The 15,441-nt window shown below is 33.5% G+C and overlaps 1 protein-coding gene across 1 annotated transcript in view; it reads right to left on the bottom strand.

Annotated features, from left to right (window-relative positions):
• Positions 1–14,718, bottom strand: part of LOC126888617 (uncharacterized protein DDB_G0283697-like) — a 39,411-nt gene extending 24,693 nt beyond the window's left edge. Inside the window, exon 1 of the mRNA XM_050656973.1 lies at positions 14,221–14,718. Coding sequence (XP_050512930.1) covers positions 14,221–14,718 — 498 coding nt within the window. The remainder of the gene's footprint in view (positions 1–14,220) is intronic.
• Between the last annotated feature and the right edge of the window lie 723 nt (positions 14,719–15,441).

The following is a 15,441-nucleotide window of genomic DNA, read 5'->3' as shown; positions in this document are numbered from 1 at the left end:
TCTAAAAATGGTTGTAATTTCCCTGCGCTTCCATCGAACTCGTTGGGCAATATCTTGCTTGCGATATTCAAAAATTCATTGATTGTCAAAGCCATGTTTAATATTGTTATATCTTGTTTTATGTCACCTTTTTTCTCTTTTATTTCGTCGTTAATTATTTCTTTTTCTCCTTCCTCGTCGCTTTTTCCTTCTTCTATTTCCTCATCGCTTTGTTCCTCTTCAACTTCCTTGTCGATTGGTTGATGTATTGAACTTGGAACCACTGTTCTCACATTTACTGCTTGAAATGATCGTATAACTTTGTCTCTGATTTTTCCAAAATATTTGTTGCACGATTCCCTCTGTTTGTCCGAAAGTGCTTCCCAGTTTTTCCTAGTCAATTGTGTGAACTTGTTATAAGCTTTAATTAGCTGTGTCGTTACTTCTTCCTTTATGTCCTTAGATTTCGGAACTTTTTTCTTTAAGACTCTTCTGCTTTGCCTGTCTATTTCTTGTGCAATTTCCTCAACTATTTTGACAAAATCTTCCCAAGTAACTTTGTTGCTACTCATTTATACATAATTTTTTTCTTTCTTTTTTTTCAGCTTCTGCACTTCTTAGCGAAAATATAAATTCGATAGTCTTACGGTGTATATAGATATGTAGTATATAGATATATAGTAAAAAATATAGTGATAAAATAATACGTCAATATATGGTAAAAATATGTAAAAATTGCAGTAGTAATAAAAATTCAAAAATAAATAACGTTATATTAACCCTTGTAAATAAGTAGTTAGAATAATAATTTAAATGTATTATGCATATAGCGTATATTTGTTATATCGTATATTTATTTTGATAGGTATATTTACGATAGCAAATATTAAGATCATAAAAATTGCAAAATTGTACTAAAAATCAGTAGTCAAATAATAAATGAATAAAAGTCAGCAATGATAAGGTATACGTTGATAAATATGTAAAAATCATATAAAATTGTATCATTGCGTCCTATAATAACTTAATATGAGGGTAAAAAAATCTTTTTATATTGATAAATATTGGTAATAGAATAGAATAATTAAGTAAAAATAGGTAAACTTGAAACATATATTAATGTAATTAAGGTAGCACATAATGTTTATACTTTATACTTTATATTAATCAGGAAATACCATAAAAATAGCTAATATGGACTTACCACTTTTACGCGTCTTTGTTCGTATCACAAGTCCTCGCTGCACGTTCCATAGCATTGTCCATTTTCCATTGTCCCACGATGTTCCATCTCCATACTATTCCATTTTCAGCTCCGCGTCGGCCTGATGTCTCCATCCATTTTACATATACCACACTGTTGTCTAAGGTGGTCTAGGTGCCTGAACATTGACGTGTTTCTTCATACCTGTCCTGTTCACCAGTCCTGAGTTCTTCCCTGGTTCTGGATCGCCATATGACAGCCCTGGGCACTAAGGCTATCTTCTCCCGGTGAGGGTGGTTATCCCTTATCCGAGGGGTGGAATAATTGATACGCTTACTTGTTGAGTTGGTTTATTTACACTCGCATTAGTATAAGCTGGTAGCACCTCACCCAAAGAACATCTCGTGTAGAAAGAGACACTATCTTTAATGTGGAAATATTACGTCTGATCACCAAAACAGAATGACGAATGTCTAATATAATAATAAAGAATTCCCTTGTTATAGTTTAACTATTTATATATTTAGAAATGCCTATTCAGCATCGACCATGAAAAGTGTTTATAATTGACTCTGCAATTATTAGTGAATCGTGATCTTGGCTAACAATATTTATATAATCGAATGAAGGTTGTAATGTTGTTTTGATGACATAAATAACTGAAAGTAATTATCGTAGATAATTACAGGGTGTTTTTAAGATATATCTACTGAGTACAGATGAATTCTTGTACAGATGGTTTGGGCACACAAAGAAGAGGGGTAGAAGAACTGATCAGGAAGATAATGAACTGGAAACCAGTAAAAAATAGACCAAGAGGAAGACCAAAAATTAGATGGAAAGATCAACTGCTAGACGATATATCAAAGATGGAAATTTCAAACTGGAGAGAAAAGATTCAGGACCGGAGAGAGTGGAAGAAGATAGTAGAGAGGACAAAAAAACATCACAACCTATGAACTAAGACCTAAAGGAAAAGCGGACTAATTTACCGCGTGAAATGGATTAAAAGAGCTCATATTTGACCGAACTATACTCTAACAAGAGTGAACGGTCCATATAATAATTCCAGGTATGTACCTGTATAAATTACCCTCCTTGAAGTTGGTGTAAAAGGTATTCACCATTTATGAATTGTCTTTTGGAAGGATTACTAGAGAAAATCCAAATAAATTTTGAAAAAATGGCTGAAATCGCTGAAATTCTTGTAACAGATTCCGTAATGAGTGTACATGGGTGGTAAATGATTTTAAATTTCACTTAAAGAAAGTGCTAAAAAGTCTAAAACATTTATGGTACTGTTCTGCATCTGGTTTCCAGGCAACCTGTTATACCGACGGTTAGTTTTTTTAATATTTTGAGTAGTAACTATGTTGGTTATCAACAATTTGATGTCAAAAATGCACATTTTGCCATTTTTTGTCTACCAGTAAGAAGAAAAACATTCAAAACAAAATTTAAGATAACCGCATTATAGAGCATGTAAAACAATTTAAACAAGGTTTTATAAATTTCGCTACACTTAATTGTTGCTTATAAAACTATAAATTAAGTCAATTTAACGTTAATATAACTTATGTAAAAAATACAACTTATATCTCGATATTACGTGAAATAGCTCAAAGGAATGAGTAAAAATACACGGTTTTTATGACACTCAGTGTAACTACGTAACAATTGTTTTAGTTTCTATATGGACGGAATAACAAAATTTATGTAAATCTGACCAATATTTTCTCAATTTAATTATTTATTGACAATTTAAATGAAAGATAGCCGATTTTAAGAATTTTCGTCTATAAGTTACAATGTTTTACAAAAAAACTGAAAAAAGAACCGATTAGTTTATTGAAATAGCCTTAAAATGAGTTGAAGTAAAATAGAATTGGAGCTTTGTTTATCAATAAACATTAACTATTCAAATTTATTTCTTACGTTTTAAGCTAACTACCTGAGGTACCCCTAAACCCTAAAAATGTCATCAAAACGACGATTTTGAAGCTCTTCCGACTGGATTAAAGAAGCTATTATCGATTCAAACAAAAGTTGTGTATTTTTAATTCTAAATTTCACCTATTTAATTAAAAATAAAGTGTTTCAGTTGAAAATTCAAAGTTGCTACACCCACCGCTTTCGCAGGCAGAATAAGAACCCTGCTATTGCATAAGTATATAGATTTTGAAAAACCATTCAAAAAGCATTCCAAAGTTTTTTCGATATGCCGTCTAATTCTCGAGATATTTGACAATCGCCTTTCTGGACAGAGCCCTTAAATAATGTAAACATTCTTATTCAAGCTAGACACAAGCCGAGTGAGAGAGCTGACCGTGAAATTCATTTGCGATGTTTCCAAATTTACGGATCTCGAGTTGTCTGCAAAATATATATTTACCATATACACAGCGGATCGCGCGCGCTGCCCTCTACAGCGGATTTAGTGGAACCACTGCAATATAAAATTCACCAAAAGGGGTGCAAAATGAGGTCCAGACAAAAATCGATTTCCTTGTACCCTAACCATTGTTACATCGAGATGTCACTATATACACGTGAATACAAGGTGAGATCCAAAATCGGATCTCGCCTTGCAAAACGGATCTCATCTTGTATAGCTTATGATACAAACGGATCTCGCCTTGATATGAAGACATATATATATATATATATATATATATATATATATATATATATATATATATATATATATATATATATATATATATGCGTACATTCTGGGTTCGGCAGAGAGCGCTGCCTAACGCTAAGATGTAAATACCAAATAAATAAAAATTTAAATAAATGGTAAAAACAGCACACATCGTTTCTATCCTGGTTACGAGTTGGTGTTCAATAGGATGATACAGCGCTGTTTCGGACTCTCGTCACTCATCAGCCATCCGAGGAGAACACGAATTCGTAACCAGAATAGACTCGACGTGTCAGGGTAAATTCACAATTTCAGTGAGGCAGTACAAGAGCGCCATCTACTCTGATGGCAGTGCCGCAGGTCAACTCAAAAAGAGAAGATTCCTGCTATCTCTTGTACCGTATAGAACGATGCGTACATTCTGGGTTCGGCAGAGAGCGCTGCCTAACGCTAAGATGTAAATACCAAATAAATAAAAATTTAAATAAATGGTAAAAAACAGCACACATCGTTTCTATCCTGGTTACGAGTTGGTGTTCAATAGGATGATACAGCGCTGTTTCGGACTCTCGTCCCTCATCAGCCATCCGAGGAGAACACGAATTCGTAACCAGAATAGACTCGACGTGTCAGGGTAAATTCACAATTTCAGTGAGGTCGACAGTCCTATATACTTATGCAATAGCAGGGTTCTTATTCTGCCTGCGAAAGCGGTGGGTGTAGCAACTTTGAATTTTCAACTGAAACACTTTATTTTTAATTAAATAGGTGAAATTTAGAATTAAAAATACACAACTTTTGTTTGAATCGATAATAGCTTCTTTAATCCAGTCGGAAGAGCTTCAAAATCGTCGTTTTGATGACATTTTTAGGGTTTAGGGGTACCTCAGGTAGTTAGCTTAAAACGTAAGAAATCGTTCTATACGGTACAAGAGATAGCAGGAATCTTCTCTTTTTGAGTTAACCTGCGGCACTGCCATCAGAGTAGATGGCGCTCTTGTACTGCCTCACTGAAATTGTGAATTTACCCTGACACGTCGAGTCTATTCTGGTTACGAATTCGTGTTCTCCTCGGATGGCTGATGAGTGACGAGAGTCCGAAACAGCGCTGTATCATCCTATTGAACACCAACTCGTAACCAGGATAGAAACGATGTGTGCTGTTTTTTACCATTTATTTAAATTTTTATTTATTTGGTATTTACATCTTAGCGTTAGGCAGCGCTCTCTGCCGAACCCAGAATGTACGCATCGTTCTATACGGTACAAGGGATAGCAGGAATCTTCTCTTTTTGAGTTGACCTGCGGCACTGCCACACAAAATAAAGAAAGAATCTCAATAAGAAGAAAAGAACAAAACCCATTAGAATGGGCTCTTGGAATATTAGAACCATGCTGGCAGCAGGTAAGATGCAAGAAATAGCTCTTGAAATGAAAAAATACCAACTAGAAATCCTAGCCCTACAGGAAATACGATGGAAGAAAGAAGGAAAAATTGAGAAGAAAAACTTTAGCATGTATTATTCGGGAGAAAACAAACAGGGAACGAACGGTACGGCATTTATGGTGAACAAAAAAATGAGGGAAAAACTGATACAATTCAAAGCAGTTAATGAAAGGATATCTTACATAAGAAAATAAACAAGCCAACATCTCGATAGTCAATTGCTATGCACCGAAGAAGCAAACCAAGAAGATGAAACAGAATTCTAAGACATCCTGTAAGAAACCTATGAAAATATTCCGAGGAATGACATATTAATAATATTGGGTGATTTCAATGCAAAGATCGGAAAGGAGGACTATAATCGTAATGTAGCTGGCAAAGAAACCATTCATGAAACTACGAATGATAATGGAGGAGAAATCTGCAACCTAGCAGCAGCAACAAATACATATATAGTTAGTACTGGGCATAAACATAAAAAAGAAAACAAAATAACATGGATGATACCAGGAAGAATGGATGGAAACCAAATAAATCATACTCTAATTTCGAAAAAGTGGACACAAATAGTACAAGACGTAAGGTCATATAGAGGAGCAAATTGAGGCACTGACCACATATTGTTGATAGCAAAACTTAAAATGAAAATAATCAAAGCAAATAATCATAAGGAAGGAAAAAGAAGGAAATGGAATATAGCCAATCTGAAAACGCAAGAAACAAAGCAACAATATACAGAAAAACTGGAACAGAAATTGGGTCAGTACGAGCACATAGAAATAGAAGGAGAATGGAAAAACATAAAGAACAGCATAATAGAGACAACAGAACAAATAATAGGATTCCAAAAAAACAAAGAATCGAAAGAATGGTTTGATGAGGAATGTCACCAAAAAAGTCAACTGAAGCACCTCGCAAGAAACAAATGGCTACAAAGTGCCGAACAGGAACAACTGGACCAATATAGAAAAGAAAAACAAGAAGCATTGAAACTCTATAGAAGAAAGAAGAACACATGGATCTCTGAACAAATGCAAGAATTAGAAACGAATAATAAAGACAACAAGAAATTGTTCGAATAGATAAAACAACAACACAGTACCAAAAAATCTGTCACAAAAATAAACAAAAAAGATTGGGAAAAACATCTCACGGACCTATACAAAAACGACAATAAGGCATATTCAGAGGATGAGGATATAAGAGATAACAGAGATGAAGAGGAAGTCGCACCTACTTATCATGAATTCATGGAGGTATTAAAACAACTAAAAGTAAACAAAACGCCAGGGCCATATGAAATCAACAACGAACTGATCATCAACGGCGGAGAGGAGCTCACGAAGCGAATGCACAAGTTAATGGTTACAATTTGGAAGGACGAAAGCATGCCCATAGAATGGAAAAACGGACACATCGCACCAATCTTTAAGAAAGGAGATCCAACTAAGTGCTGCAACTACAGACCAATTATGCTACTAAATACAACGTATAAGATATTGATCACAATTATAAGAAACCGACTAAATCAATACACAGAAAAAATTATAGGACCATATCAACAGGGTTTTAGAACAATAGATCAAAGGAAGATCAACAATAGATGCAATACACGTACTGACACAAACAATTGAAAAAAGCTATGAACATGACATAGAATTACACATACTATTCATCGACTTCCAACAGGCCTTCCACAGCATATACAGACAACAATTATTAAAAGAAATGAAAAAAATGGAGATACCGGCAAAACTAATAAGACTAACTAGAATGACAATAAAAGACTCAACAGCAAAAGTTAAAACAAATGAGGGCGATACAAATGACATCAAAATAGAACTTGAAGTAAGACCAGGAGACAGTCTGTCAACGACAAACGACACTATTTAATATCGCTCTAGAAGGAGTAATTAGGGACACAGGGCTGAAAAAGACAATTATTCAAAGCTCAACACAGATCATAGGATATGCAGATGAACTGGGACTGGTAGCACGAGATAAAAAAAGACTAGAAGAGGCACTTTTAACCCTGGTAAGAGAAGCAAAGACGAGAGGACTAATAATCAATCAGAATAAAACAAAATATCTTATAAGCACACGAGACAATGTAAACAGAATAGCAGAAGTAAAGATAGGTGAAAATACATTCCAGAGAGTAGATTGCTTCAAATACCTGGGGGTGATGGTGGACGGCAAAAACGGAAGGAGTATAGAGATAAACGACAGAATTAAAGCAGGTAATAGAGTATATTGGAAATATCACCAACTACTCAAGGATAAAAACCTGAGCAAAAAAACAAAATCAAAAATATACACAGCAGCAATCAGATCAGTGATAGCCTATGAAGCAGAAGTAATGTGCCTTACGAAAAAGACGAAGAAATTTAAAAATAATTGAGAGAAAAATTATAAAAATACATGGCCCAGTAAAGACAGAAACAGGGGAATATAGAAAGCTGATGAACCATGAAATAATAAATATAAATAAAGGAGAAGATATAGTAAAATTCATTAAAGCACAAAGCCTCAGATGGTTTGGGCACACAGAAAGAAGAGGGGTAGAAGAACTGATCAGGAAGATAATGAACTGGAAACCAGTAAAAAATAGACCAAGAGGAAGACCAAAAATTAGATGGGAAGATCAACTGCTAGACGATATATCAAATATGGAAATTGCAAACTGGAGAGAAAAGATTCAGGACCGGAGAGAGTGGAAGAAGATAGTAGAGAGGGCAAAAAAACATCACAACCTATGAACTAAGACCTAAAGGAAAAGCGGACTAATTTACCGCGTGAAATGGATTAAAAGAGCTCATATTTGAGCGAACTATACTCTAACAAGAGTGAACGGTCCATATAATAATTCCAGGTATGTACCTGTATAAATTACCCTCCTTGAAGTTGGTGTAAAAGGTATTCACCATTTATGTATTGTCTTTTGGAAGGATTACTAGAGAAAATCCAAATAAATTTTGAAAAAATGGCTGAAATCGCTGAAATTCTTGTAACAGATTCCGTAATGAGTGTACATGGGTGGTAAATGATTTTAAATTTCACTTAGAGAAAGTGCTAAAAAGTCTAAAACATTTATGGTACTGTTCTGCATCTGGTTTCCAGGCAACCTGTTATACCGACGGTTAGTTTTTTTTAATATTTTGAGTAGTAACTATGTTGGTTATCAACAATTTGATGTCAAAAATGCACATTTTGCCATTTTTTGTCTACCAGTAAGAAGAAAAACATTCAAAACAAAATTTAAGATAACCGCATTATAGAGCATGTAAAACAATTTAAATAAGGTTTTATAAATTTCGCTATACTTAATTGTTGCTTATAAAACTATAAATTAAGTCAGTTTAACGTTAATATAACTTATGTTAAAAATACAACTTATATCTCGATATTACGTGAAATAGCTCAAAGGAATGAGTAAAAATACACGGTTTTTATGACACTCAGTGTAACTACGTAACAATTGTTTTAGTTTCTATATGGACGGAATAACAAAATTTATGTAAATCTGACCAATTTTTTCTCAATTTAATTATTTATTGACAATTTAAATGAAAAATAGCCGATTTTAAGAATTTTCGTCTATAAGTTACAATGTTTTACAAAAAAACTGAAAAAAGAACCGATTAGTTTATTGAAATAGCCTTAAAATGAGTTGAAGTAAAATAGAATTGGAGCTTTGTTTATCAATAAACATTAACTATTCAAATTTATTTCTTACGTTTTAAGCTAACTACCTGAGGTACCCCTAAACCCTAAAAATGTCATCAAAACGACGATTTTGAAGCTCTTCCGACTAGATTAAAGAAGCTGTTATCGATTCAAACAAAAGTTGTGTATTTTTAATTCTAAATTTCAACTATTTAATTAAAAATAAAGTGTTTCAGTTGAAAATTCAAAGTTGCTACACCCACCGCTTTCGCAGGCAGAATAAGAACCCTGCTATTGCATAAGTATATAGATTTTGAAAAACCATTCAAAAAGCATTCCAAAGTTTTTTCGATATGCCGTCTAATTCTCGAGATATTTGACAATCGCCTTTCTGGACAGAGCCCTTAAATAATGTAAACATTCTTATTCAAGCTAGACATAAGCCGAGTGAGAGAGCTGACCGTGAAATTCATTTGCGATGTTTCCAAATTTACCGGATCTCGGGTTGTCCGCAAAATATATATTTACCATATACACAACGGCTCGCGCGCGCTGCCCTCTACAGCGGATTTAGTGTAACCACTGCAATATAATATTCACCAAAAGGGGTGCAAAATGAGGTCCAGACAAAAATCGATTTCCTTGTACCCTAACCATTGTTACATCGAGATGTCACTATATACACGTGAATACAAGGTGAGATCCAAAATCGGATCTCGCCTTGCAAAACGGATCTCATCTTGTATAGCTTATGATACAAACGGATCTCGCCTTGATATGAAGACATATATATATATATATATATAAATATATATAAAATGATGTTGGATAATCGAGTACAAATATAAAAATAAATAATCAAAATCATTGGCTAATACTCGTAAAGTGAATGTGAATTTAGTTGGAAATATATAAAATGATGAAAGGGTCATCATTCCATACATTTCTGTGCAACTATATACACCGGTGTTTCGGCCTATTTGGGCTTCGTCAGTATAGTGTAGCAAGTTAAAAAAGTTGTTTGTAAACTTGTAAAAGGATTACTACAGGAGCAAGGTTACCATTTTTGGTCAGATTGTTAGAAGACCCGCAGTCGCAAGGCTACAACTAACATTGCCAAGGAGGTAAGGCTACCTGAGGAAATGAAAAGACATAACATTATTAAATAAAATGATGTTGGATAATCGAGTACAAATATAAAAATAAATAATCAAAATCATTGGCTAATACTCGTAAAGTGAATGTGAATTTAGTTGGAAATATATAAAATGATGAAAGGGTCATCATTCCATACATTTCTGTGCAACTATATACACCGGTGTTTCGGCCTATTTGGGCTTCGTCAGTATAGTGTAGCAAGTTAAAAAAGTTGTTTGTAAACTTGTAAAAGGATTACTACAGGAGCAAGGTTACCATTTTTGGTCAGATTGTTAGAAGACCCGCAGTCGCAAGGCTACAACTAACATTGCCAAGGAGGTAAGGCTACCTGAGGAAATGAAAAGCCATAACATTATTAAATAAAATGATGTTGGATAATCGAGTACAAATATAAAAATAAATAATCAAAATCATTGGCTAATACTCGTAAAGTGAATGTGAATTTAGTTGGAAATATATAAAATGATGAAAGGGTCATCATTCCATACATTTCTGTGCAACTATATACACCGGTGTTTCGGCCTATTTGGGCTTCGTCAGTATAGTGTAGCAAGTTAAAAAAGTTGTTTGTAAACTTGTAAAAGGATTACTACAGGAGCAAGGTTACCATTTTTGGTCAGATTGTTAGAAGACCCGCAGTCGCAAGGCTACAACTAACATTGCCAAGGAGGTAAGGCTACCTGAGGAAATGAAAAGCCATAACATTATTAAATAAAATGATGTTGGATAATCGAGTACAAATATAAAAATAAATAATCAAAATCATTGGCTAATACTCGTAAAGTGAATGTGAATTTAGTTGGAAATATATAAAATGATGAAAGGGTCATCATTCCATACATTTCTGTGCAACTATATACACCGGTGTTTCGGCCTATTTGGGCTTCGTCAGTATAGTGTAGCAAGTTAAAAAAAGTTGTTTGTAAACTTGTAAAAGGATTACTACAGGAGCAAGGTTACCATTTTTGGAATGATATATATAATTATATATATATAATTACCATATATGGAATGATGACCCTTTCATCATTTTATATATTTCCAACTAAATTCACATTCACTTTACGAGCATTAGCCAATGATTTTGATTATTTATTTTTATATTTGTACTCGATTATCCAACATCATTTTATTTAATAATGTTATGGCTTTTCATTTCCTCAGGTAGCCTTACCTCCTTGGCAATGTTAGTTGTAGCCTTGCGACTGCGGGTCTTCTAACAATCTGACCAAAAATGGTAACCTTGCTCCTGTAGTAATCCTTTTACAAGTTTACAAACAACTTTTTTAACTTGCTACACTATACTGACGAAGCCCAAATAGGCCGAAACACCGGTGTATATAGTTGCACAGAAATGTATGGAATGATGACCCTTTCATCATTTTATATATTTCCAACTAAATTCACATTCACTTTACGAGTATTAGCCAATGATTTTGATTATTTATTTTTATATTTGTACTCGATTATCCAACATCATTTTATTTAATAATGTTATGGCTTTTCATTTCCTCAGGTAGCCTTACCTCCTTGGCAATGTTAGTTGTAGCCTTGCGACTGCGGGTCTTCTAACAATCTGACCAAAAATGGTAACCTTGCTCCTGTAGTAATCCTTTTACAAGTTTACAAACAACTTTTTTAACTTGCTACACTATACTGACGAAGCCCAAATAGGCCGAAACACCGGTGTATATAGTTGCACAGAAATGTATGGAATGATGACCCTTTCATCATTTTATATATTTCCAACTAAATTCACATTCACTTTACGAGTATTAGCCAATGATTTTGATTATTTATTTTTATATTTGTACTCGATTATCCAACATCATTTTATTTAATAATGTTATGGCTTTTCATTTCCTCAGGTAGCCTTACCTCCTTGGCAATGTTAGTTGTAGCCTTGCGACTGCGGGTCTTCTAACAATCTGACCAAAAATGGTAACCTTGCTCCTGTAGTAATCCTTTTACAAGTTTACAAACAACTTTTTTAACTTGCTACACTATACTGACGAAGCCCAAATAGGCCGAAACACCGGTGTATATAGTTGCACAGAAATGTATGGAATGATGACCCTTTCATCATTTTATATATTTCCAACTAAATTCACATTCACTTTACGAGTATTAGCCAATGATTTTGATTATTTATTTTTATATTTGTACTCGATTATCCAACATCATTTTATTTAATAATGTTATGGCTTTTCATTTCCTCAGGTAGCCTTACCTCCTTGGCAATGTTAGTTGTAGCCTTGCGACTGCGGGTCTTCTAACAATCTGACCAAAAATGGTAACCTTGCTCCTGTAGTAATCCTTTTACAAGTTTACAAACAACTTTTTTAACTTGCTACACTATACTGACGAAGCCCAAATAGACCGAAACACCGGTGTATATAGTTGCACAGAAATGTATGGAATGATGACCCTTTCATCATTTTATATATTTCCAACTAAATTCACATTCACTTTACGAGTATTAGCCAATGATTTTGATTATTTATTTATATATATATATATATATATATATATATATATATATATATTGTTTTGATTCTACTTATTGATATCTACTTTGATTGGACTAGCTCAATTTAATAAATTTATCTCAGGGTTTTACATCATCCAATCGCAGAAATGCAAAACCAATACTCAGAAAAAACTCATGGAACAATAAAAATGAAAAAAATAAAATATAACCGTATATTAAAGAAAAATTAATTATACCAAAGAATTCAAACACAAATTTTTAATAATAGAATAAACTGTGAAAACACACAATCTATGAATCTAGAAATGCTTGTGCAAAATAATGAAAACAATTCTGAAAAATACCGCAAATTATTTTGAAATCAAAATTACCCAGTATGAATACAAATTAAATTATAACTAGTAAACAAAAGTCAATTTAAAAATCACGAAAAGGTTTCTGTGAAAGTTTGTGTCAATTTAAAAATCACGAAAAAGTTTATGTTCTATTTCACTTGAGTCTTTACATAGAGGTCGATGCAACCAAAGAAAACCAAAAGTGTGGCAAACAGAGACTATTGACGGAGAGAACAATGTATTTTGGATACCTTAGTACAGCTGCTTTCACTTGACATTGAATTTTCTTTTGACTTCCAAAAATAACATTTTTACTTTGTGCTTTTTATATACGGGCACCTATAAGGCTTTTTAATTTACGAAGACCGACACTTGTTACTCATTCTTCAACAGTACCTTCTATTTCAGCTCTCTAAAACACACCGCCTCTCGTTCTTGTCTTGTCAAAAAAAAGCAAAAAACCATTTTTTTGACATCCTTCAATCTATCTCGTCCCTGCAGTTCCATTCGTCCAAACAAATATCCTTACTACGTCATATCAACGCCTCCAAACGCTTTTGCCGCTAATTGTTCTTAGAAACACTGTCTATTGAATGTAACTGCACTGTTAACATGATAAACGCATTTGTCCAAAATTGTCCAATACTGGGTAATTGAAATCGGTATCTATATTTACAGGGTGAATGAAAAAATTAAATATAAAAAAAATTATTTTAACGTAATACAAATTATCATACAATTAGATAATTAGATTTTCTTCTTTTTCCTCTCTGCTTTTCTTTATCTATGACAACTTCCCCGACCTTGGGTATGAACAAAAATTGAGATTGAAAAGAAAATAATTTTTTTCAGACCCAAATTACTCAAGTAAACTGTACATAAATTCCAATTACGGGCTCCTAGATAAATACTTATGGCCCCATTACTTTGTTTAATAATGACTACTAGATTTATGTGTTGTAAATGACATCTTTCAATTATTTTATTCCTCAACCTGTTATCTATTTCTTGACCTACATATTTTCTATATTTACACGGATTAGAATATGTCTTCGAGCGGAAATTAGATAAGTTTTTCCTTTTGATTGTGGGTTCATATTTTGTCGGTATTCTATTTTCAGTTTTGATTTCTCCCGCATGTTCTGCCAATAATTTTTTTAAGTCATGCGTCATTTCTTCTCCACAGACTATTATTGATGTCTCTTGTTCCTTTTCGCAATTCCTTGATTTTATACACATATTGAACTCAACTTCGTTCTCATTCTCCTCCGATTCTTCTTCTCCAAAAACTACAGTTTCTTCCTCATCCAATATTTCAACTTCTTTTTGTGTCATGTTTGTACACAACACTTTCGGCGCAGTACTGACATTTAAATTTTCTTCTTGCTCTTCTTTCTCTTCAGGTCCTATATTTGTGTCCACCTGTATCGGCGTTACACTTCTTTTCTTCCTATTTTTTCTCCTCCTCTTCTTCCCCTCTTTTCTTTCATCGGTGTACATCGTTTGCGATACCACACTTCTCATTTTATTAGATTTAAAATTTGTTGTTAAAACATTTACTTCATTTCCTATGTCTTCTTCTTCCTTCTCCTCTTTATTTTCAACTTGCTTGTTAGTCATTGATGTACACACCTTATTCGGCGCTGTACTATCTTCCTGCTCATCTTCTTTTTCCTTTAAACCTTCTTCCAGTATGTCCTCTCCAAATTTTATATAGTTGTTTGCAAAATTAATTTCCGTTCCATACTTATCCAATTCATCTATTCCAATGACAATATAAGGACATTCCATGTCCTCAATTATAAAACAATTTATCAAATATTCTCTATTTTTAAATCTCAATGTCAAACCAATAGCCTCATTCGTAGTCGAAATCTTTTTTGAATTAGCACTCACTAACCTTATTCGAGAAATATTATACTTTTGAGAATTTAGTCCTAAATCCTTTATCAATTGTTTATTAACTAATGATACCTCTGAACCATTGTCCAAAAGGATATCCAACTTTTTATTTTTAATATACCCCTGTACCATAACCAAATTATTACGCCCGTATTCAACCTTTTTTTTCGCTAAAGTGATAAATTCCCTAGGGTGAGTATATATTCCTGAATTTGATTTTATCCCTGTTTTTAGTGAGTGCTCTCCCGAAAAGACGGCCCTGCTCTATTGCTTTCTACTTCCACATTGTCTATTTCTTGGTGTCCTTGTTCATCTTCTCCTTCTCTGATTAAACTTAGGTTGTTTATTTCTCTGTTTTGTTCTCTTCCTTGTCCATTGTGGTTGTTATATTGGTTTCCTTTGTTAAAATTTTCCCTTCCTGTATTTGGCTGATATGGTTGACTGTTATAATTTCTCCCATTGTTTTGAAATCTATTTTGCTGATATCCATTTCTATTCTGCTCATATCTATTTTGATGAAAATTGTTTGTATATCTTTGTCCTTCGTTATCCCTATATCCATTGTATCGGTATGTATTTTCATTACCAGACGGTCTGTAGTTGTGTGTTCGG

The sequence above is a fragment of the Diabrotica virgifera genome, chromosome 7, assembly GCF_917563875.1.
Source record: "Diabrotica virgifera virgifera chromosome 7, PGI_DIABVI_V3a".
NCBI lineage: Eukaryota > Metazoa > Arthropoda > Insecta > Coleoptera > Chrysomelidae > Diabrotica > Diabrotica virgifera.
This window is presented reverse-complemented; position numbering and strand designations above follow the sequence as displayed.